At 41.9% G+C, this 24499-nt stretch overlaps 3 protein-coding genes across 5 annotated transcripts in view; 1 reads left to right on the top strand and 2 right to left on the bottom strand.

The window, feature by feature from the left end:
- Positions 1–24499, top strand: part of LOC122934762 (gastrula zinc finger protein XlCGF57.1-like) — a 956305-nt gene that overhangs the window by 870869 nt on the left and 60937 nt on the right. The window lies entirely within an intron of this gene.
- LOC122934783 (zinc finger protein OZF-like) overlaps positions 1–24499 on the bottom strand; it is a 493591-nt gene that overhangs the window by 431499 nt on the left and 37593 nt on the right. The window lies entirely within an intron of this gene.
- LOC122934747 (gastrula zinc finger protein XlCGF57.1-like) overlaps positions 1–24499 on the bottom strand; it is a 153085-nt gene that overhangs the window by 112156 nt on the left and 16430 nt on the right. Inside the window, exon 5 of one of the 2 annotated variants that reach the window (XM_044290425.1) lies at positions 17726–21184. The exons of the other annotated variant lie outside the window; for it this stretch is intronic. Coding sequence (XP_044146360.1) covers positions 19395–21184 — 1790 coding nt within the window. The 3' untranslated portion in view covers positions 17726–19394. Of the gene's footprint in view, positions 1–17725; positions 21185–24499 lie in introns of those variants that run through there. 2 annotated transcript variants of the gene reach the window in all.

The following is a 24499-nucleotide window of genomic DNA, read 5'->3' as shown; positions in this document are numbered from 1 at the left end:
TCAAATAGTGCCCTCACCATTATGAAGTAAAGGAGAAGCCTCTTGACATCATTCAAGTACCTGATGTTACTCCTGTCCTTTGTGATGACAACCTAGGTACCACAGTGTTTTGTACTACAAGTGATGGAAACAAAATAGCCTTGTCAGTTGAAGACCGAGAGTTCATCAAAATAATGGACAAAGAATTCTTCCAGGATGAGTCTAACAGCTGAGTTGCACCATTACCTCTTCGTGCTACAAGAGCCAAACTCCCAACCAATCGTGAACAGGCTTTATCCAGATTCAACTCACTTAAACAAACACTAAAGAACAGGCCTGAAACGAATGACCATTTCATTGCTTTTATGAAAAGGATCTTTGACAATGATCACGCCGAACCAGTGCCACTACTTCAAAGACACGATGAGTGCTGGTATCTGTCTTTCTTCGGAGTGTATCATCCACGTAAGCCAAAGCAAATCAGGGTAGTATTTGACTCCAGTGCCAAGCATCAAGGCGGATCCCTAAACGATGTTCTTCTCACTGGCCCGAATTTAACCAACACCCAGCTAAACACAACAGACTGGGGAATCTCCTTTACCCCAAGTTTCAATAAAACAACAATTGACTTCCTTGACATTACAATCACCAATACAAACAACCAACTGACAACCAAAACTTACTTCAAAACAGTAGACACAAACAGCTATATACACTTCACAAGCTTTCACCATAAAAAATGGCTCAAAAACATTCCCTACAGCCAATACAAACGAATCAGACGGAACTGCACAAAAGAGGAAGACTTTACCCTGCAAGCAAAAATAATACAAAAAAGATTTAAGGAAAAAGGATACCCTAAAAAACTAATAAAGGATGCATACGAGAAAACCGCACAAATATCACAAAAAACATGCCTAGAAAAAAGCACTAAAAATGAACAAAAATCAGGGATGCATCTAAGCCTAATCACCCAATATAATACATCAAACAAAACCATCCGTTCAATATTAGCCAAGCACTGGCATATCTTACAACAAGATCCCTATCTAGACAAATATCTTCCATTACAACCAAGAATTATCCATAGAAGAGCCCCCACTATGAAAAATATGTTAGCCCCCAGTAAACCAAGACAACATGAAAAAACTGCGGAAATAGATGAGCAAGACCTGAAAGGCAGTTTTAAATGCGAAATAAAAACCTGCCTATGCTGTAAAGACATTGCACATAACCGCACTCATTTCTCTTCAAACAAAAATGGATCCACTTTTATGATCAAACACCATATGACATGCCAAACCTGCTACGTAATATACTTGATCGAATGTAAATGTGGCCTCCAATACGTGGGACGCACAACCCAGGCTCTACACAACCGTCTAAACCAACACAGATACAATATACGCAGACAATACCTCAAACACAGCCTTTCCAGACACTGTGCATCAACAACTGAAAAAGAAAAACACCCCTTAACCATCACCCCAATCGATTTTATACCTGAGAATCCCTTCAATAGATTCAATACTCTACAAAAGAGAGAAGTATACTGGATATACCAGCTAGACACACTTGCACCACACGGCCTCAATGCAATTTCAGAAACAATACTGTAAACATATACCCTTCAATCCATCTCCCAATAGAATATATTTTGCGGTTTAAACATACTAGAATCCCTTCTAAATCTCCCCTTTCCCATCATCTTCCCCCCCCCCCCCATCCCATGTTCATAACACAACCAATAAGGTATCCAACCCCAGCTCCAAGCTATAAATATAGAAACATATTTGAGAAAATGTTGCAATAAGTCAACACAAAAATATAACACTTTGTCCTCCATGAGAGAGCACTTTTTTGCTACAAAACAAATGACAAAGACAGTGATACTACCTGTGGACGATATGACCATCTTCAATCCAGAACCCTAAAAGAAACAATATAATCCACATAAAACAGTAACAGAAAAATAATCAAATATTAATACCATTAAACACAAACATAAAATCTTAATGATAGTATCCTGACCACACACAATATGATAAGACAGAACCCGGGGACATACACAAAATATTCTATCAAAATAAAAATAAAAATAAAAATACAATCCCCAACTAGGAAGAATCACTGCACCCCTCTCTTCTTCCTTTTTACCTGGTTAGAAACTGGCAGAAAACAGCTCCAATGAATACACCCTCCCACCACAAGAGACTAAGAAAAACGACCCTGCCGCCTATACATGAACAAAAATACGGCCTTCTGTGATGTGCCCCCTCCACCGCTCCCCAACAGAACATCACCCCTATCATTAGGGACATATAGCTGCCTGCACATGAAGGTAAACACGGCCACCTACGATGCGCTAAGAACATCCAGCCGTCTGTATATAGACGAAAACATGGCCATCTGCGATGCGCTCCCTGTAACACTTCCCAGCCTAATATACCCCCCCTCACCCATAGGAACTCCGAGAGCCATCAGCAAAATACAGCCCTGACATCCGCGGGCTCCTTAAGCGCTGCCAAAGCACAGATATCCCCCCTACTTTACAGTGCCGGCAGCAGCTCAAAAGTTTAAACCAAACAACAGATCAGGATGCGGTAGCATGCCACACACCATTACAACATTGATGGGCCGACCAGCACATACTAGGAGTTATACATACCATACAATCAATAACTGCAGTAAAAGAATAGCGACCGTTCTCATCCTTAGTGACAGTTAGATAACAAAGGGCGTTCCTTCAAATGACGCCACAAATGACGTCACGCACATCAGCTCCCCGCCCAACAAACCACTGGCCTGCGCGCCAAAATCCTGCTTTTAAAAGTCGATGTTCTACTATGACACAGCATATGCTTTTATTGTCCTGACGAAGAGGGCTGTGAGCCCTTGAAACGCGTTGACAGAAAGAATAAATAAATCTTTTTATTTTATTTTTATTATCTATTATTTTTTTTTTAAAATATTCTACAAGATCTTGCCTCCTGTTTCAGCGCCGCAGAAAAAGGGTTCAACAAACCACCATTTTTATCTCTCTACTTATTTCTCGTGCCACCTCTGGGGCAGAGAAAAAGGAACCTTTGGCAGCAGTACAGGACCCCGCTTGCTGGACGGGAAAATACCAGCAAAAGCTTTTTACAGTTGTTGTGGCTCCACACAACGACATACGGTAAGCGCTTCTTGTATAGAGTGCAATAAGACCATATATACAGCCACACACACGAGGCGCGGCCTCCTGTCTCTCTTTCTCTCCCCCCTTTTTTTCTTTGTAGGTGTACTTATGAGATTTAGAAGAGAACCAGGTGCCATGACTGCTGATATTGAGCAAATGTTTCATTGATTCATTGTACTCCAAGACCATAGGAACTTCCTAAGGTTTCTGTGGCACCGTAACAACAACATGGACAATGAGATTATTGAATACTGCATGAAGGTACATGTTTTCAGAAATAGTCCCTCACCCGCTGTTGCAATATATGGTTTACGAAGGACTGCCCTTGATGGAGAAAAGGAGTATGGCGCGGATGCTCGACACTTCGTTGAGAGAGACTTTTATGTTGACGATGGACTTAAGTCGTTACCTACAGACAAAGAAGCCATAGACCTGCTCCAAAGGACACAAGGTATGCTTTCTGAGGTTAACCTCAGACTACACAAGATTGCTTCAAATAGTGTTGCTGTTATGAAAGCCTTTCAACCTGGCGATCAAGCCACAGACTTAAATCTGGAGCTGGACATGCCACCTATACAGAGAAGTCTGGGCCTATGGTGGGACTTATTAAAAGAAACCTTCGGCTTTCAAGTCAGCTCTGCAGACAAGCCATTTACCAAACGTTCTATCAGTGGTGAACAGCCTATACGATCCAGTGGGATTTGTGGCTCCCATCACCATACAAGGTAAAGCCTTACTTAGACAGCTCTCAAAGTCTATTAAAGATTGGGATGCTCCACTGCCATCAGACAAGCTTTCAAAGTGGGAGTCCTGGAAGCAATCGCTACATGCCTTAGATGGAATCTGTATACCACGCTGCTACACCTCAGCTTCCCTTGCTACAAGTCAGAGAAAAGAGCTTCACATCTTCTCAGACGTATATACTGAGGTAGGCAACAGCCGCTATGGCCTCAGTATATGCGTCTGAGAAGATGTGAAGCTCTTGTGAGAGACTCCTCTAATCAAACCCACATAGGGTTTCTGTTTGGGAAGGCTAAGTTAGCAACTAAGCCTGAGCACACAATTCCTAAGCTTGAAGTTTGTGGGACTGTGCTAGCTGTAGAAATTGCAGATTTCATACTGCGTGAGCTAGACATTCAGATAGAGGACACCAAATTCTACACAGACAGCAAAGTTGTTCTGGGCTACATATACAACCAGACTAAACCATTCTATGTGTATGTCAGCAACCGTGTAGAAAGAATCAGGAAACCTGAACAATGGCATTATGTCCCATCTGAAATTAATCCTGCTGATCATGCCACCAGGCCAGTGGCTGCAAGTGTCTTTGCAAATTCTTCCTGTTTAACAGGTCCTGAATTCCTGCTGGATCATCCAGAAGAAACTACAGCTGATGTCTTAAGTATTCTAGAACCTGACAAAGATCCAGAGATTCGTCCTGAAGTTAAAACCCTTGTCACCAGAACTGAACAAAGACTCGTCTTGGGCTGTCAACGCTTTGAAAGTCGATAAGGCTTGTACGCACCGTCTCAAGGTTAGTCCATATTGCACACTGCTTTCCCACCGATGTTTAATGTCAAGGTTGGCACATGTGCCAATAGCTTCTTTCTGCAAAGGGCATTGCTGAAGGTGAAATGATCATAATAAGCAGTGTACAACAGGATGTCTTTGGCTCAGAAAATAAATGTATCTGTGACAAGAGGGATATTTCCAAAAAAACAGTCCAATTGCTAACCTGAACCCATTCATTGACAACGATGGCATGTTAACGGTTGGTGGACGTTTTAAACAAGGCTGAGTTGGGAGAGCAAGAACAGAATCCTCTCATTATACCTGCTCATCATCACATCATCACTCTGCTCATACGGCACTCCCATGAAGGGCTTAAGCACCAAGGTAGACACTTCACAGAGGGTGCCATAAGAGCTGCAGGCCTTTGGATTATAGGAGCAAAAATACAGATTACAGCTACACTGCACAGCTGTGTTCAGTGCTGTAAACTAAGAGGTAAACATCAGCAACAGCAAATGTCAGATTTGCCAGCTGACAGGTTAAGTACTGACCCACCTTTCACTCATGTTGGTTTGGATGCCTTTGGACCATGGATGGTAACAGCCCTCAGAACTCAAGGTGGCCAAGCAAATAGCAAACGATGGGCAGTGCTGTTCACTTACATGAGTGTGCGTGCAGTGTACATTGAAGTAATAGAATCTATGGATGCCTCAAGATTCATCAATGCTCTAAAACGATTTCTTGCCATCAGAGGACCAGTCAAGACACTAAGGTCTAAGAGTCGAGAGTTACAGCTCAACTATAGGCCAACCCAAAACCTTTTAGCTGAAAAGGCTGTACATGGATTTTCAATCCTCCTCAGTCTTCCCACATGGGGGGCTCATGGGAGAGAATGATAGGCATCACACGTAAAATACTGGACTCTATGCTTATGGACTTGAACTCCACAAGACTTACCCACGAGATTCTAACCACCTTCCTGGCAGAAGCATCTGCTATAATAAATTCAAGACCACTTGTTCCAGTGACTACAGATCCAGAGACCCCAACTATCCTTACCCCAGCTACCCTGCTTACTCAGAAGCTTGGGTCTGTTACTGTTCCACCTGGAAACTTTAAAGCAGGAAATCTGTGCTATGACCAGTGGAAGTAAGTACAACACCTCGCCAACCGCTTCTGGAATAGTTGGAAGATGGAGTATCTTTCTACTCTGCAAGGATGCAGGAAATGGCAACGCCTGAACCCTAACATACAAGTTGGAGATCTCATTCTGCTCAAGGACCAGCTAGCCGAAAGAATCGAGTGGCCTATGGGACTCATTGTAAAGAGTGTTCCTAGTGATGACGGTAAGGTATGCAAGGTGGAGGTGAAAGTTGCAAGACAAGGGACTGTAAAGACTTTCATCAGACCTATCACGGAACTTATTCTGCTCTTGCCCTTTCGAAAATGAGCTTGCTTGCATATGCTGCTGGTTCCTACCTGTGACTTCAAGAAGAAAGTGTTTTGAACTTTAATTGATATAACTTGAAGCCTTACATTATAGTTGTTGCATTATATGCATGTTCTCTTTTATGTTTTTCAGGTCTTCAGACATCAAAGCAAATTGCACTGTTATTTATTTTCATTTGTATAACTACCATTATGGTATAAATAGTGACATTTACAATTGCAGATGGGGAGTATGCTGTTACACAGTTATTATTTACATTAATGTAGATTGAAATTTATATAGTTTATTATTTTTTTTATTTTTTTCATAAATCTTTTATTTTTAAACATACAAAAACCATTTGTACAATCTTTTAATTTAATAACATTTAATAATACGTACATATTCCACCCACCCCCCCTTATTAATTGGCCGCTTCTCTCTCAAGAAAAAGAGAGGAAGGAAAAATTTAAATAAATTACCCCTCGCCTCTGAGTGTATGTGTGTCTGTCACTGAGTGTATGTGTGTCTGTCACTGAGTGTATGTGTGTCTGTCACTGAGTGTATGTGTGTCTGTCACTGAGTGTATGTGTGTCTGTTACTGAGTGTATGTGTACGTCATTTAGTAAGTGTATTAGTACGTGTCTGTCTGTCAGTGTGTGTGTGTGTCTGTCAGTAAGTGAGTGACATGAGGGGGCTGCAAAATGGATCTTTGCCTAGGGCGGCAAAAATCCTTACACTGGCCCTGCCTGCTGCCATTCCCAATACTGTGCCCGTGGTGCTCCTCAATGCCCCAGGTACTATACTGTTGAAAAAATAGTGACCCCACTAGAAATAAGTTCCCTATAGTGTCTACAGCAATTATAAATGCCACCTAGAGTGCCCCCAGTAATAATAATAAAACCCTAGATTAATCCCCCCCCACACTCCCCTCACATAGTAATTTACCCCCCACACACACTGTCCACACATAGTAATTTTGCCAAACACTGCCTGCACAGTAGTAACTTCCCCCCTCACTGCCCTTATGTAGTAATTTTCACCCACACTGCCCCCATTTAGTAATTTCCCCACACATAGTAATTACTCCCCCACTTCCCCCACAGTAGAAATATGCTCCACAGTAGTAATTTACCCCCATACTGTCCTCTAGTGCCCACCTTAATGGCTAGTAATGTCCCCGAGTGCCTCCCTTAAGGCCAGTAATGTCCCCCACTGCCCCTCTTACTGCCAGTAATGTTCCCCAGTGCCTCCTTACGGCCAGTAATGTCCCCCCAGTGACCACGTTACGGCCAGTCATGTCCCCCTAGTGCCCCCCTTATGGCCAGTAATGTCCTCCCAGTGGCCTTCTTATGGCCAGTAATGTCCCCCAGAACAGTCCTATCCTATTTTTTTGGGGGGACAAGGTGACAAAAAATGGCGAATTGCGCGGTTTTGATTTTTTTTTTCTGTTACAGCTGTCAAGGCATAGGAGATATTTTTTTAAATTTTAATAGCTCACACTTTTTCGGACGTGGCAATATGTAATATCTTTATTTCTTATTGTTTATAAATGTTATATGTAAAATTGGGAAACTTTTAGTATTTTGGTGTTTTTTTAATTTTTATTTACTATTAGCCCCCTTAGGGGTTAAATCCCTTGTCCTATTCACCCTAATAGAGATCTATTAGGGTGAACAGGAACTTACACTGTCCCTTCTGCCCTGTGCATAATGGCAGCAGGGAGCTTACCATGGCAGCCAGGGCTTCAGCAGTGTCCTTGCTGCCATGGTAACCGATTGGAGCTCTAGCAGTGTAATCTGCCACTGCAACCAATGGGGACCATGTGGCCACTGCAACACCAATGATACTAATACTGGGGGGGGGGGGGCGCACTGTGCAACCATTGAATGTGATTAACTCATTAATTCAAGCGTAGGCAGCGGGTGCCGGCGGCTGTATCACAGACCCAGCACCAGGCCTCAATAAGAGGGCATGCGATCCGCCGAACTGCGGCAATTAACCCCTCAGATGTGGCACCTGAGGGGTTAATTGCCACGGATTGCATGCCCTGTTATTGAGGCCGGGTGCCGAGTCTGTGATACAGCCGCCGGCACCCGCTGCCTACGCTTGAATTAATGAGTTAATTACATTCATTGCGTAGTGGCCACAGCTCCTCCGCTCCTCTTCACTGCAATCTAACCATTGGTGGCAGCGGCAGTCGCGTCACAATGGGGAGGGAGGGACGGACTCCCTCCTTATCCACTATGCTAGCGAAGAGAACATGGCACGCGCTGAAAGCGGCGCATGCCAAGTTCTCTAATAGCTCGCAGCGGCAGCTCTGTCGCAAATGGCGACAAGGCTAAAAAGTCTTGTCGCCATCTGCAAATTTTAAGGCGCATCTGGAGCGCTGGTTAGAGGGCTGCAAAAAGGAAGAAGAATGGGGGTAAGAGCAGGACAATTGCCCTGCAAACAACTGTGGATAGGGAAATGACTTAAAATAACAAAGAATAGAAAATATATTTATAAATTTGGGAAGACCCCAAAACATTGGGAAATAGAAAAGAGAATGCAAGAAAGTGCGCTGGAGAATAGCAATGGCTTGGTTTGGCCGGTATACTTGTCTATTCAGCACAAGGTACGGACAAGTCCTGTGGGATCCATGCCTGGTCCATTTTAATGAACTTGAGTTTTTCGTGCTAAACACACGTTCGGAGAATACACTTGCTGCATGGCAGGCCAGCACCTCCAAGGCATAAAGGGCAAGCTCAGGCCATGTGCCCAATTTGGAGACCCAGAAGTTGAATGGGGCAGACCCATCAGTCAGTACGTGTAGGAGTGTGCATGAGTACTGTTCCACCATGTTGCTGAAATGCTGCCTCCTGCTAAGACATTCCGTATCAGCTGATGGTGCTGGTGCTGGCATGCTAACAAAGCTTTTCCACAGTTCGGCCATGCTAACCCTGCCTTTTGAGGTGCTGGCGGTGCCCCAGCTGCGTTGGCGACTTCTTCCTCCTCCTCTGCCTTCGCCTTGTGCTTCCACTGAGCCCCTGCTGTCAGGTGGGAATCATCGGCACTGACAATGTTGATGGAGTACTTGAAACAGCGCAACACAGCACACACGTCCCACATGGAGGCCCACTCGTTGGTGGTGAAGTGGAGCTGTTCCTTACTTGTGAATGCTGCAGCTGAAACCTCGGATCCCTACTAACCCTCCGCAGATCCCTGAGCTAGGAGCAGAGTAGATGACCTGTTCCTCCTGGACACGGAGAAACAGGAGTCTTAACTGGGCAAACTGCAAGGAAGGGGAAACATATACAGACATATGGATATGGCAGGTGAACAACTCTAGTTCCAAACCTACCTGCCACAGCCTTGCTGACTGGATCCCGTGCTCACACGCTGATGTCCACACCAAACATAAATGGACACAGCACACACATAAACACACAGGAACCCAGATCCATAGCTGCATTAAACATAGAAAGGAAACCAACATAAAGCATAACATCACCACATGTTTTTATGACCGCAAGGGTGGCCCTCACAGGCAAATGGTATAAGGATACCAGGAGGATGACTCCAGCAACATGCCTGGAGTACCCCTTAAGCTTCTGCCATCTAGCAGGAAGCTAAATAGCCTAAGCGGCCACACACACACACACACACAGTGGAAAGGGAATTAACCCTTCCAATGCCAGACAGGGTAGTGCTGCCACTTAAAGGGGAAGTGCACACATACAGAAACCCTGTGTGATACAAACAGGGAAAGTGCACACCATACAAACAAAAGGCACATCTACAAAAAGAGGTTGCCAGGTGCAACTGCAGGCACTTCACAGCAAGCTGCCTCGCAACAGCACAGGCTGCTATACTGATAATAACAACATGTTGCCAGCGGCAACCACAAGTGAGGCAACATACTAGCGGGCCTCACCTGTGGTTGAACAACCAAACCAGACCGCAGGCAACAGCCTGCGGTTCAGGAGTCACGACCATGACCATGTCGGACCCATTCAATTCTATGGGCGGACACAAATAAATTAATGGAGGGCGGTTGCGCATGCGCAGTGTGCTCTCCTTCACTTTCGGGGCTCCAAATCTATGCCAGTCACAACTGCCACCCTACAAAACAGAAGCTACAACCTTCGCTTCGACTTAAAGGGACACCCTTCGCGTCAGAACGGTATTATACAGACTTCTGTAAGCCAGAAACCCCTAAAAAAGTATGGCGATACACCACACATGCAGCATAACAACAACACACCAGGTAATATTAGCGCTAACCAGGCCGCCATGGACTTCACTAAGTGCTTTGCTAAATGGGAGCTGGTTACCAAAATACTTATAAAGTTTACTGATCGCCCCGAGAACTACAGGGCATGGCGAGCCTCCTTTCAGAAAGCAATAAGAGACTTAGATCTTTCCTATAGTGAAGAGTTTGATCTCTTGGTAAAGTGGCTTGGAAGAGAGTCTGCTGAACACGCCAAAAGAGTCAGAGACATTAGCATAAATTATCCTGGCAAAGGCCTAAAGATAGTGTGGGAAAGACTTGATGAGTGTTATGGGTCAATAGAAGCTATAGAAAATGCTTTATATAAGAGAATTGATAATTTTCCCAGAATAGTGGTTAGGGGTTACCAGAAGTTCAGGGAAATCAGCGACTTGTTGATAGAGGTACAGGTTACTCAGGCAGAAGGGTTAGCATTCCTGTACACCGCCAGAGGTGTCAATCCGATTTTCCAAAAACTCTCTTATAACCTACAGGTGAAGTGGATCACACATGGTTCTCATTATAAACAGTTTCAAAATGTACCATTTTCCCCCTTCAGGGTGTTTGTAGACTTTGTCGCTGAACAGGCAAGGATCAGAAATGATCCCAGTTTTGACTTTACATTGTCATGTTCCACTACCCCTGGTGTCAAACCCCATAAAACACCAATGGCAGTCCACAAAACTAACATTGCCTCCACAGGTTCTCCTTACAAGCCGTTTAAGTCTTCTCAAGAAGAGAACAAACTCAAAGATCTTAATAAAGAATGCCCCCTGCACAATAAACCACATTCTCTACTAAAATGCAGAGCCTTCAGGGAGAAGTCTTTAGAAGACCGCAAAGATTTCCTGAAAGAAAACAACATCTGCTTCAGGTGCTGCACTACAACATCTCACTTCGCCAGGAACTGTAAGGTCAGTGTGACATGCACAGAATGCAGTAGCACAGAACACAACACGACTTTACATCCTGGACCACCCTCTCAAGCAGAGGAGCATGACAGGAAGAAGATAGACACAGACAGAGACACTGCAGTAGTCACTTCTCACTGTACAGAGATCTGTAAAGGACTCGCAGGAGGAAAGTCCTGCTAAAAAGTCTGCCTTGTCAGAGTTTATCCGGTTGGTCACCGAGATAAGGCGATCAAGGTATATGCAATCTTAGATGATTAAAGCAACAGGTCTTTAGCTAAATCCACCTTCTTCGACACCTTAAACATAGTAAGGCCCGGTTCTCCCTACTCCTTAGAGACATGTGCAGGTACCGTTGAGACGGCAGGGAGGTAGGCAACTGGGTACAAGGTAGAGTCCATAGATGGTGAGACCTGCTTGTCACTGCCAACGATACTGGAGTGCAACCACATTCCTGACAACCCGTCTGAGATACCTACACCAGAGGTAGCAGCATACCACTCCCACCTGAGGCGTATAGCTCACCTAAAACCGGAACTGGACCTAGAAGCCCCGATAGTCTTACTCTTTGGAAGAGACATACTACGAGTTCATAAGGTTAGAGGACTGATTAACGGTCCCCAAAACGCTCCATACGCCCAGAGACTTGACCTAGAATGGGTCATCATAGGAGACGTCTGTCTAGGAGGAGCACAACAGTCAACAGTATGCTCACCAGCACACTTGAAGATTGACATCCTTCCCTATTCCAGCCATGTCAGAGCTCCTGTGCCTTGTCCTTTCATGGATCCCTCCTTTTATTTTTCAAGGACACTATTACAAACAGGTCAATGGGACCGCGATGGGGACGTCATGTGCCCCCACTTATGCAAATTTATTTTTAGGGTGGTGGAAAAATGATATAGTTTTCACGGAGGGGATGTCGTCATATACCTGTCACATTTTATTTTGGGGCAGGTATATAGACGACATCCTCGTCCTATGGGATGGTGGAGAAGCACTATTTAGGGAATTTACACAGATTCTCAATGAGAACAATATAGGGATGAAATATACCTATGAAATACAGGAGCGAGAGATAATTTTCCTGGACTTGAAAATCAGAATTACAGGAAGTGGACGTCTTAGTACGGAAGTACATAGAAAACCAACCTCTACAAACAGTTACCTACACTGGATGAGTTGGCATCCAGAGCTACTCAAGAGGGGAATACCTACGGGCCAATATTTGAGGGCTCGTAGAAATTGCTCTGAGGAGGCAACCTTTGAAAGGGAGAGCGAACAACTGCTCCAAAGGTTCAAAAAGAGGGGATATCCCTCAGCCCCCCTAAAAAAGGCATACAACAGAGCAAAGAGTATAAATAGAGAAGAATTATTAAAAACATCTCCCGTAAAAAATAATGAAATTATCCGGTGTATAGGAACCTTCGATGGTTATAATAAAGAAATGTATTGAATATTGGAAAAATATTGGTATATAATACAATCAGACAGAGATCTAAAAACAGTACTTACCATTAATCCAAGCGTAACCTATAGGAGAGCCTCAAATTTGAAGGACCAACTCATGCACAGTCACCTAAAGGAAGAAGGAATAGACAATATTTCAATTAGAGAGAAATACCGAGGGTCATCACCCTGTGGAGATTGCTCCTTTTGTAAATATATCCCTCGGATTAAAAAATTCATAAATCCAGCTGACAAAAAAAGAATATGACATCAGACAACTGATTACATGCAAAACGCAAGGAGTTGTGTATATAGCATCATGCCCCAGATTATACGTGGGGAAAACCACCCAGGAACTGAGACGCCGGATATCGGGCCATTTGATATCGGGCCATAGTATTTCTGTAGTTATTAGTTTCATTATAGCACCATCTAGCGGTCTTAAAAATGTATTGCACCTTGTTGTTCTGTTAATAAAGATTATTGTATTGTGGAAGGTGCAAGACATTGTGGGAGTGTAATGCATTCTATGAGAGAGAAGCCCAGTCTCCAGTCATCTAGGACACACCAGCAGAGTTGTCCTACTGCATATCTTCTTAAATTCCACCATCCTTTTGCAAGCATATCTGGTGAGACACCTACCTTTGTTTCAGGGACAGTATGTTATGCAGAGCTGGTCAGTTAGGTGTATTGTTACTCAGGGAAGAGGTTCCAACTGTTAGATGCTAGCTATGCAATCCTATGTATAGGCAGCCATTTTGGACATGTGCCCAGTGTTAATGTTATGTTATAATACATGCTGTTCTATGCTTTCTGTTAATAAATGCTATGCCTTATACTTATACAAGTTCTTGTATTCTTATAGTTTTACCAATCGAATACTCCTGTTTTCCAATCAAACAAGTTAGACTACAGAAAACAGTCCTCTTATTTGGAAGACAGGAATGGTTTATACTGAATGTCAGACTGCACACTGTGCATGAAGAGAGAACAGTCCTGTTGCCTAAGTGCACCTGAGGAAGGTGCTTCATTTTGGCGTGTAGCTGGCACAGATCGACCACGTCCTCTCCCTGCAGCAGGAGCTCCACCAGCACCAGCAGCACCATGACCAGGGCCACGTCCCTTATTTGATGCTCTCCTCATTCTTTGAGGTCACCCACCAAACTAACAGACAGATTAACTATATTAATTTCACTGTCACGTATGCAGTGCACGTGTATCTCACACCAAAAATGAGTATATGTCACTGTAACATCCCAGAGTGGTGTTACCACTTCTGCACCTTGCTACTATCTCTATTGGTCTAATCTCATGTCATCTTATGCATTTATTTCCAGGTCCTATACACTGTGCAGTTCTAATGTTATGTAACAGTTATAAATGTCATTTACCTGGTTCACCAGCAGGTGGCAGCAAACACAGCAGATCTATAGTTAGATAGAATGGAACTCATCATTCCATTCTCCCCCCCCCCCCTTTGGTCAGAAGTGGGCCAGTCCTGCTTGCTACCAGAAGGAGGTGGGGCAGTTCTGGTTTGTGCTGGTTGAGACTCCATGTTGGAGCTGCCAGGATTCTAATCTATTCCTTGGCTGAAGAAAAGTCTGACTAAAAAGTGAAGTACAGCGTAAAGAAGAAGCCAAGTTATCTGGTCAGCTTGTCAGTACAGCAGAGTCAGATATAGCAAAGTTGAGTTTGCCTGCCATTCTAATGCTAAAGCCTGCTGCAACTAAGATAAAGCCTTAAATCTGTTTTGGAAAAATGTTTACCCAAGTAAAGCTGCCATTGAACTTCATCTCAAGGTCTGGAATCAAGTTCTTCCTTAATCCCTTAATTATTCCCTTTATTTAAAAAAAATTTGAATGTGAGGACTGGCACTCTAAATCTGAGGTCATACAGAGAGTTGTATAGATCTATAATATTTAATTAATCATGTAAAAACACAAAAATGAACTAGATGAAATAAATACAATAAAAATAAATAAAAATAAAATGTACAATCCCCCGTTAAATATTGGTTATGGGATCAAATACAATGTAATCACCTGCAAAGAAGAATATACAATGATGTACAAAAGATAGATTAAAATCAATAGAAAAATGCAAACGATGTGTTGCGTTATTTTGCTGACATATGTACCAAGTGTCAATCCACTAAAAATCTGTCTGTGCTCGCCTCCTTTTTATGTGGCCAACCTGTGGCAATATAATGTCACCATACAATATGTTCAATGTACACAGATTTGAGTGAGTTTGTCACACTGGGAGGTAGGGAGTTATTGTTATTTTTTTTAGGGCAAGTTCAATATCACCGCAGGATGTCAGCAGGAGCCAGAGCAGGATGTTCAGTGCACACTGTATACCAACTCACTCCTATTATGTTTGCAAAGTATGCGGCAGGAGCCAAGTGGAGATATTTGGTACACACTGTATCTCACCTCGATCCAGGTATGTGGGATGATCACAACAAAACTGTGTCAGCAGATTCCATTAGCTATTCACCGTATATACTTGGCAGGGATGCAGAGAAAGACATCCCCGCCTTTGTTAGTCTGGTCAATCAAACAGCACAAACAGGATACAAAGAAAAAGGGGGTCAGTCAACACATCCCAAAGCACAGGGGCACATTGCTATGGCTGAGAACAAGACTGTTAAACAAAACATGCAATGCAACAGCTCACTGCAAACCAAATAATGTACAAAATTGCATCAAATGCTATACTAATAAGTTAGAGATGCTTGGCAAATCGTTTTGTACAAAATTATTTGAGCCCGTCTGCCGCACGTCAAGGCGATCTCTAGTTAGACGGGTTCCTAACACTAAATTTTACCTGTTATGTGCCATGACGGCTATCATATAATTTAGAAAGTGCAGGTTCCACATGCATGCTGGATCCGCCTGAATTTCTGTCATTTTTGGTGCCAAAATGGCCTCCATTATATCCACGGAAAGCAGTTACCAGCATGCATGCCGGGCCCACTCCACACCACCCCTGGCGCCAAATGGTCACCAAAGACTGCAATGAGATTCCATACACTATCTCTCTCCTGGTGCCAGATGGCTTCAGTGAGTGAGGGGGAGCAGGCCAAGCTAAATACTAACACCAATCATCTGCCCCATTGGCTGATTTTGATTGGTGTTAGTATTTAGCTTGGCCTTCTCCCCCTCACTCACTGAAACCATTTGGCACCAGGAGAGAGATAGTGTGTGGACTCTCATTGCAGTCTCTGGTGACCTTTTGACGCCAGGGGTGGTGTGGAGTGGGCCCGGCGTGCATGCTGGTAACTGCTTTCCGTGGATATAATGGAGGCCATTTTGGCACCAAAAATGACAGAAATTCAGGCGGATCCAGCATGCATGTGGAACCTGCACTTTCTGAATTATATGATAGCCGTCATGGCACATAACAGGTCAAATTTAGTGTTAGGAACCTGTCTAACTAGAGATCGCCTTGATGTGCAGCAGACGGGCTCAAATAATTTTGTACAAAACGATTTGCCAAGCATCTCTAACTTATTAGTATAGCATTTGATGCAATTTTGTACTTTATTTGGTTTGCAGTGAGCTGTTGCATTGCATGTTTTGTTTAACAGCACAAACAGGAGTTGTTTTCCAATATTTCTATTACTGTATTCTTTTAGCCATTTGCAGTTATTGCGGACCAGTACTTACCTGTCCTGACGTTCGCGTGGAGCTTTACTTGTCAGTATAAGGATAGATGTTTGTCTATGGCTCTCATCCTGCATTTTGCTTTAACATTGGCATCCCACGTGTCTGTGTCGGCTCCAATAGGTGGTAGGCTCAAATGAACAGGATGTTCTTTGGTAAATATGCGGACGTACAGGATGTTTTGTATCTTTTTTCTGTGATTTGTTTAATTTGTCTTGAAGGAGTGGCACCTTCAGGTGTGAATGCACTCCTACTCTGGGGATAGCATTCATGTGCACTTTTGCCCCACCTAAAGTGGCGACCTTGATTAAGGTGGTACATGTAGGTGTGTGTGCTCCTCCTTTCATTGGTTGCTGATGCGCATAGAGGAAACTAGGAGCAACACACTATATGTGCAGGGTCTGCGCTCCTGAATATAAATGCATAACGGCATAGGTAGTTTAGCGTAGGACCTGCCTGAACTGAGACCACCTTGGCGCTCGGTAGGTGGGCACAGATGTGTTTTGATCAAAATATATTGGCTAAGAGTCTCAGATTTTATCATTAGAGTGAGGGCTTAGTCCATATGGCATGCTTGCATCTATTATTATAGTGCATTATTTTCTGTGACTTTATAAATATAGCCATGCACATCCGCATATTTACCATCATATCGTGCAGGATGTTTTGTATCTTTTCTGTGATTAGATAACTGTAAACCCTATATAGGAAACGAGCAGAACTTCAAAATGAGGAGTCTCACTTGCTTTTTGACATATTCTATACCACAGATAAATGCACACAAATACGTATAAGCACAACCCAATAGTTATTCCTACAGTATATACTCTTCATACATCAGACCCTGTACACTGTGAACAAACCAGCTCAATCAGTTTCTAATCTGTATATACTGCAACTTTCCATTACTGGATAGTGCATTAGTACATTACAAAGACCCATTTATTCTGCCTGCTCCGGAAGCAGCCACAGCCTATGGAGAGTGTCCAACCTCCACAATTAACCCTCAAGTTAAATCATATACATAATAATAACACAATAACATTTCAAACCAATCAAAAACATAGACATGAATCATTCAATCACAATCTACCTGAGATGATACCCAGACCCTGCAAGCTGGACTGATCCTGAAGTACCCCACAGCTCAGGAAAGCAGCGAGTCAATGGCTCACTTACCTAGGATTAGCGTTCCTTGGCTCGTGGGTACTGCTCCTCTGGGGTTCAGTATTGGACCAGCAGGATCAGGTATCTCGCTGGGGCCTCCAAATTGTCAGAGTAGTTCAATTTTCAGGTAGTAAGTAATTAAATCAGCCAATAGCAAAGACACAGACAATGCTTGCTGTATCTAAGGAGATCTTAAAGACCCCTCACAAATATCTTTATTAATATACCTTCTAATAATGGGAGTAAGTGAAAGTTTCAAGGCGGTTACAATATTTAAATGTAAATGTGAAACATTACATAATTACACATGATAGCATATTGGCAATATCTTGTGGTTTGAAAACTAGGTAAAATTTCAATTGTCCGATACTGGACCTGCCCATCTGGATCCATTAATAGTGGAAAAGCAACAAACATTTCCTAGAATCTCTGAGAGCATTAATATATCTGTTCACACTGCATCTTTTGTAATCTTCTTCACTGTGTTCTGAATTGAGTAAAACACTCCCCTTTCTATTAATGTCACAGCATTATTACAGATGGCTTTAATAATATGTTCTAGGCCAAGTTGTTTTGAAACAGTGGAATAGATGACAAAGTTCACAGAGGATACATATATAAAAAAATGCAGGTTAATCTATACGGTTATATGTATTATAAATCACTCATATTATATGTACTATACAAATTTACCACATTACTCTTACAATGGCTTCTCCTCTGAGTGAGTTCACTCATGTCTAGAAAGACTTGATTTCTGACTAAAAGATTTCCCACATTTTGAACATGAAAATGGCTTATCTCCTGTGTGTGTTCTTAGATGTTCTATAAGCAATGTCTTCAGACCAAAACACTTCCCACATTTAGAAAACATAAACGGCTTCTCCCCTGTGTGAATTCTTTGATGTGCAGCAAGATGTGATTTCAGACTAAAACATTTACCGCATTCTGAGCATGAAAATTGCTTCTCCACTGTGTGAACTCGCTGATGTGTAACAAGTTGTGATTTCACACTGAAACACTTCTCACATTCAGGACACATAAATGGCTCCTCCCCTGTATGACTTCTCTGATGTGTAGCAAGATATGATTTCAGAATAAAACATTTTCCACATTATAAGCATGAAAATGGCTTCTCCCCTGTGTGACTTCTAAGATGTTGTATAAGCACTGATTTCACCCAAAAATACCACATTCAGGCCATGAGGCAGATTATTCCCCGTACGTGGAAGTCAACAGAGAGTCTGCAGAGGATTACAACTGCTCTGGATGTCCTGGCACGCCTAGAGGAGTTAAGTACTGACTCAAGTTTATCTGGCCCGGTCTATACAGTAACTTGGGAGTCTTGGCTCCAGTTCCGATCCTCCCCGCGCTTCTCGGCTTGGTTGAGAGACGGCTCTCTTTCCTGAACCTTTAAGTTCTCTAGATATTATCAGCCTGGATATGGTATATCTTGTCTCCATGTATTCTCCCAGTATCCCTGTTCCTTACCTAGTGTCTCTGTCCTGTCTCCCCTTCTGTCCTTCTTCTTGTTTTCTTACTCATATTTTCGTTATATTTTTTCTTATTTATTTTTTTAGTTCTCCTTACTATAATTATATTTTCAAACATTTCATAAGTAGGATACTAATCAACATGACTAGTGTATTGTATCTTTTGATATATTACATATTACATGTGTTTTTCACAATAACCTCTTGGTAATTATTATTGCTAATCTGCTTGGATAAACCAATAAAAACTGATTGAACCATAAAATTCCACATTCAGTACATATAAATGTCTTATCTCCTGTGTGAATTCTTTGATATTCTACAAGAATTGATTTCACACCAAAACACTTCCCAAATTAAGGACACATAAATGGCTTCTCACCTGTGTGAGTTTTCTGATGTCTAACAAGACACATTTTTGTACTAAAACTCTTCCCACATTCTGAACATGAAAATTCCCCTGTGTGAATTCTAAGATGTCGTCTAAGAACTTTTTTATCACCAAAATACTTCCCACATTCTGGACATATAAATGGCTTCTCCCCTGTGTGACTTCTCTGATGTGTAACAAGATCTGATTTCTGACTAAAACACTTCCTACATTCAGGACATGGAAATGGCTTCTCCCCAGTGTGAGTTCTCTGATGCCGAATAAAATTTGGCTGACTGGTAAAACATTTCCCACATTCTAAACATGAAAATGGCTTCTCCCCTGTGTGACTTCTCTGATGTGTAACAAGATCTGATTTCTGACTAAAACACTTCCCACATTCAGGACATGGAAATGGCTTCACCCCAGTGTGAGTTCTCTGATGTCTATAAAGGTGCGATTTCATAATAAAACATTTCCCACATTCTAAGCATGAAAATGGCTTCTCCCCTGTGTGACTTCTAAGATGTTGTATAAGCAATGATTTCACACTAAAATACTTCCCACATTCAGGACACATAAATGGCTTCTCATCTATGTGAGTTTTCTGATGTGTATTAAGATGTGATTTCTGAATAAAAGACTTCCCACATTCTGAACATGAATAGGGCTTCTCCCCTGTGTGACTTCTTTGATGTTCTACAAGCCTTGATTTCACGTAAAAACACTTCCCACATTCAGGACATGGAAATGGCTTCTCACTTGTGTGAGTTTTCTGATGTCTACCAAGACACAATTTTGTACTAAAACTCTTCCCACATTCTGAACATGAAAATGGCTTCTCCCCTAAGTGGATTCTTAGATGGTCCGCAAGATATGATTTCTGACTAAAACACTTCCCACATTCAGGACATGGAAATGGCTTCTCCCCAGTGTGAGTTCTCTGATGTCTATAAAGGTGCGATTTCTGACTAAAACACTTCCCACATTCAGGACATGGAAATGGCTTTACCCCAGTGTGAGTTCTTTGATGCCGAATACAATTTGATTGAACGTTAAAACATTTCCCACATTCTGAACATGAAAATAGCTTCTCCCCTGTGTGACTTTTAAGATGTTGTATAAGAATTCTTTTATCACCAAAATACTTCCCACATTCAGGACACATAAATGGCTTCTCCCTTGTGTGAGTTCTCTGATGTGTAACAAGACATGATTTCTGACTAAAACACTTCCCACATTCAGGACATGGAAATGGCTTCTCCCCAGTGTGAGTTCTCTGATGCCGAATAAAATTTGATTGATCGGTAAAACATTTGCCACATTCTGAACATGAAAATGGCTCCTCTCCTGTGTGAGTCCTCTGATGTCCAACTAGAATTAATTTTCTGGTAAAAGATTTTCCGCATTCTGAACACGAATAAGGCTTCTCTCCTGCGTGTGTTCTCTGATGTCCAACTAGAATGCATTTCCTGGTAAAAGATTTCCCACATTCAGAGCATGAAAATGATTTGTGATGATTTCTTTTATGCAAAAAAAGATTAGATATTTTTTTTAAATGTTTCCCACTTTTCTGTTTAGTTCTTGTTTTGCCAATCAGTGATTTATTACACAAACTTTTCTTGAGACCAGTGGTGTTGGTGGATAAATCTTTACTTTCAAAGACTGCAGATACATTAGGAGTTATTGAATTAGCTTGTGTGGTATTGTTATCTTCTACTTCATGGTAGGAAGATAAATTGAGGTATCCATAGGAGGTGCTAAACCCGTCTTCACCTAGAAAATTAAACAAAATTTTCTTATTTTCCCAAAGCAAATGATTTTGTATTCATCATTTAAGATTTACTAAAACAATAGTAAGCCAGGATCAGGAAACAAAGTAAATAGGAAATTTAATAACACAGGATAATGTACAATTTAGCAAGCAAATCACACTTACTTATATATAACGTTTTCAGGAGTTCTTAGTCTGCAAAGTTCCCAGAATGTAATCCCTTGTAGCTATAGCAAAAGGTGTTTCTATCCAGACCATACAGTATAATACATCCCAATGTCAACAGACAACACAAGCTCCAACAAAGTGTATAGGATAGATATCATGAATAGAAGCAAATTCGGCATGAACATGTACACACCACCTGAGTATATGCCTCACTGTATGGCCCTAACATATGCTCTATGTCACCATATGCTTAACAAACTTTTCACACTTTGCGGAACATTATTACCAAATGAACACCAGAGGCTCACTTATCTTTACCAGTGCCAATTAAATTGTGGCTAAAAGGGTCCACTGCTAGGATTAGATAAAGCTTGTGTGACCACCTACTGCAATTTTATGGGGTCATTTCTGGACATTACCTAGACCTACTCTTATACATGCTAAATTGCAAAACACATTTCCTTATTAAAGTGACTCTCTGGTTCAAAACAAATTCACATTAACTGGGAAATGAACAGAACACTTACATGGTGCCCTCCTTTCAACTTTTTAGCTGCAGATCCATCAATTCCACCCTGCTTCTCAGACTACATGATGCATACCACACATTTGGTTGCCCAAGACACTTCCTCTTGCCCTTGGATTGGCCAGTAGTGCTCACATGAACAGTGTTGACCAAACCAAGAGCAGGGCTGGACAAATAGGAAGTGTCTTGGGCTACTAATGCAGAGTGTGCAACAGACAGTATGAGAAGGAGTGCGGCCATCTTTAATGGCAGAAGTTTCTGTGAATTAGTAAATCTTCAACTGAAAATATGCAGAGCAGGGCACCATTTAAGTGTTCTGTTCTCTCCCAGTCAATGTGAATTTTTTCTTGAAGAGGAGGGTTGCTTTGATTTCGGGATTCTCCTTTTGTTGTACAAGTATCCTATTGAACATTTATTGAAAATGGTGCACTACAATGGTAAATGCAATTGTAAATGCAATTGATATTTAAAGACCACTTTATTCTGTTATTCTGTTTGTACATGCACGCCTGGAAGTGTGGCAACTTCAGGTTTGAATGTGCCTTGATTTTGATCTATGTGTAACATTCAGGTTCCCCTGTGCGGCCTGCGTCACATAAGTCAGTGATAGGTGGGATTTACAGCCTCCTCCCTCCTCCAATTGTATGTGTGATTTCACGCTGGAGGTAACTGGGAGCTGTTTGTTGTGTGTCAGACTTTATGACCCTATCTGTAATTGCCCATACGGCATAGGTAGGTTAGCGTTAGGTCCCGTGCCACTTTGAGAGAACTTGACGGGGTGCGCGGGCTCCGGTATGTTCTTGATATAAGAATATATTGGCGAAAGTCTCATTTTAATATCAGTGTGAGTGTTTCTGTAAATTTTTGTTTTATATAGCCAATCACATCCACACATTTGGCTATTCTGTGTAGGATGTCTTTGTGGTACATGTGGTCCGTTGCAGGCATCCTACATTATATGCATTTTTGCTGGGGATTGCTGTCAGCAATGGATCACATGTGCAGGATTTGCTCCACCGGTTAGAAATGCACAACAGCATATGGGGTTTTGAGCATTTTCTGCCTTTTAAGACCACTTTATTCTGTTATTCTGCAAGTATCCTATTAAGACAAACAGCAAGTCCTTAGCACCTGTATGGACCCTTTCCTCCTATGGATATATCTGACTAGTCAGTTCTCTGTTATAACCGGCCTTTCACCACAATTACTATAATTTTACCACAGTTATTAGGACATTTATTTTTATATGCTCTTTAAGAAACCTGACCTCAACATATACATTATATCTAAAAACTGGAAATATAATAAATAATATGGAATGATCGCTGTTATAAAATCATTATCCCAAAAGAACAAAACAGGACAATCACTGAAGAGGAAAACTCAATTCCTCAATGTACGTTTCTCCAACTAAAAGAAAGGAACCTTCATCATGGAAGCCATAATAGTTTCTTTCATATAATCTGTTCAGTGCGTTGAATAAAAGGAATTTCATAAAACAATTAGGTAACTTTAAGAGACCGAATTAAAATCTGGAACTATAATGAACAATATAGAAAAATTGCTCTTAATAGATTACAAGATTATTATCCTATAGGAAGAAAATGGGATAATCATTGCAGAGGAAAACTCAACTGAACATCGTGAGCCTCTCCAACCAAAAACAGAAGGACCCTTCATCATGGACACCAAAATGCTTTCTTTCATATATTTCTGTTCTTTGAATTGGGTATGAGACATCTCACAATCCATTTATGCAATTTGAAGAGTCAGAATTTAAAAATTTGTATCTTCATAAGAATTACTGTGAACAATTCACAAAATAAAACACATTAATAGCCACACTGGATCCTAGAATTTGTCCATTCCGGTGGCTTGTAACTCAGGACATTAAAATTTGTGAAGTTCAGAAAACTTCAAAGATATGACAGATCGGAGGTGAGACATCTCTCTTTTACCGTCTATCCAAAATAAAAATATTCTTGCTAAAATCCTATATCAAACTAGAAAACTGCCTCACCCTGGCTAGTACCTACTGCACCTCCTCTCCTGGAGCGTAAGGTTAATCACCTGATACACTTAGAGAACAGGATATACCATAAAAGAGGATAAATTAAAACGTTTTCCTCTCAATGGCCTGCCTGGATTTAATATTCAGAACTGGCTGGTGAAGAACTTGCCAAATTATCTGTACTCTGCAATGGCTGATTACATTTTGGCTCCCACTGGGATGGCTGTGAGGAGAGCGTAATTTGTTTATATGACGCCTGGTGGTGAAAGCTTTTTACACTTTCTATGCAGGATTTTCTCACCTTTCATTACATGGAAGAAGTGTTCTTGAATTAGCTTTAGTATGCTTCTTAATTATTATTTTTTTGGGAAGGGGGGGGGGATGTTGTCTTATATTATGACTAGAGATGAGCGAATCGAAGCTGCCGAAGTGGAATTTGATCCGAATTTCAGGTTTTATTCGATTTGCACCGAATCCGAATTTCCTCAAGCTTCATGGTAACGAAAAACATTTTTTTTCCTAAAATGGCTGCTGCACGTGTGAGGACATGGAGCAAGCAACTCTGGGCACGCGGGATTACCCATAATGCCATGCATGCAGCCAATCAGCCCT

The sequence above is a fragment of the Bufo gargarizans genome, chromosome 4 (assembly GCF_014858855.1).
Source record: "Bufo gargarizans isolate SCDJY-AF-19 chromosome 4, ASM1485885v1, whole genome shotgun sequence".
In the NCBI taxonomy this organism is placed as follows: domain Eukaryota; kingdom Metazoa; phylum Chordata; class Amphibia; order Anura; family Bufonidae; genus Bufo; species Bufo gargarizans.
This window is presented reverse-complemented; position numbering and strand designations above follow the sequence as displayed.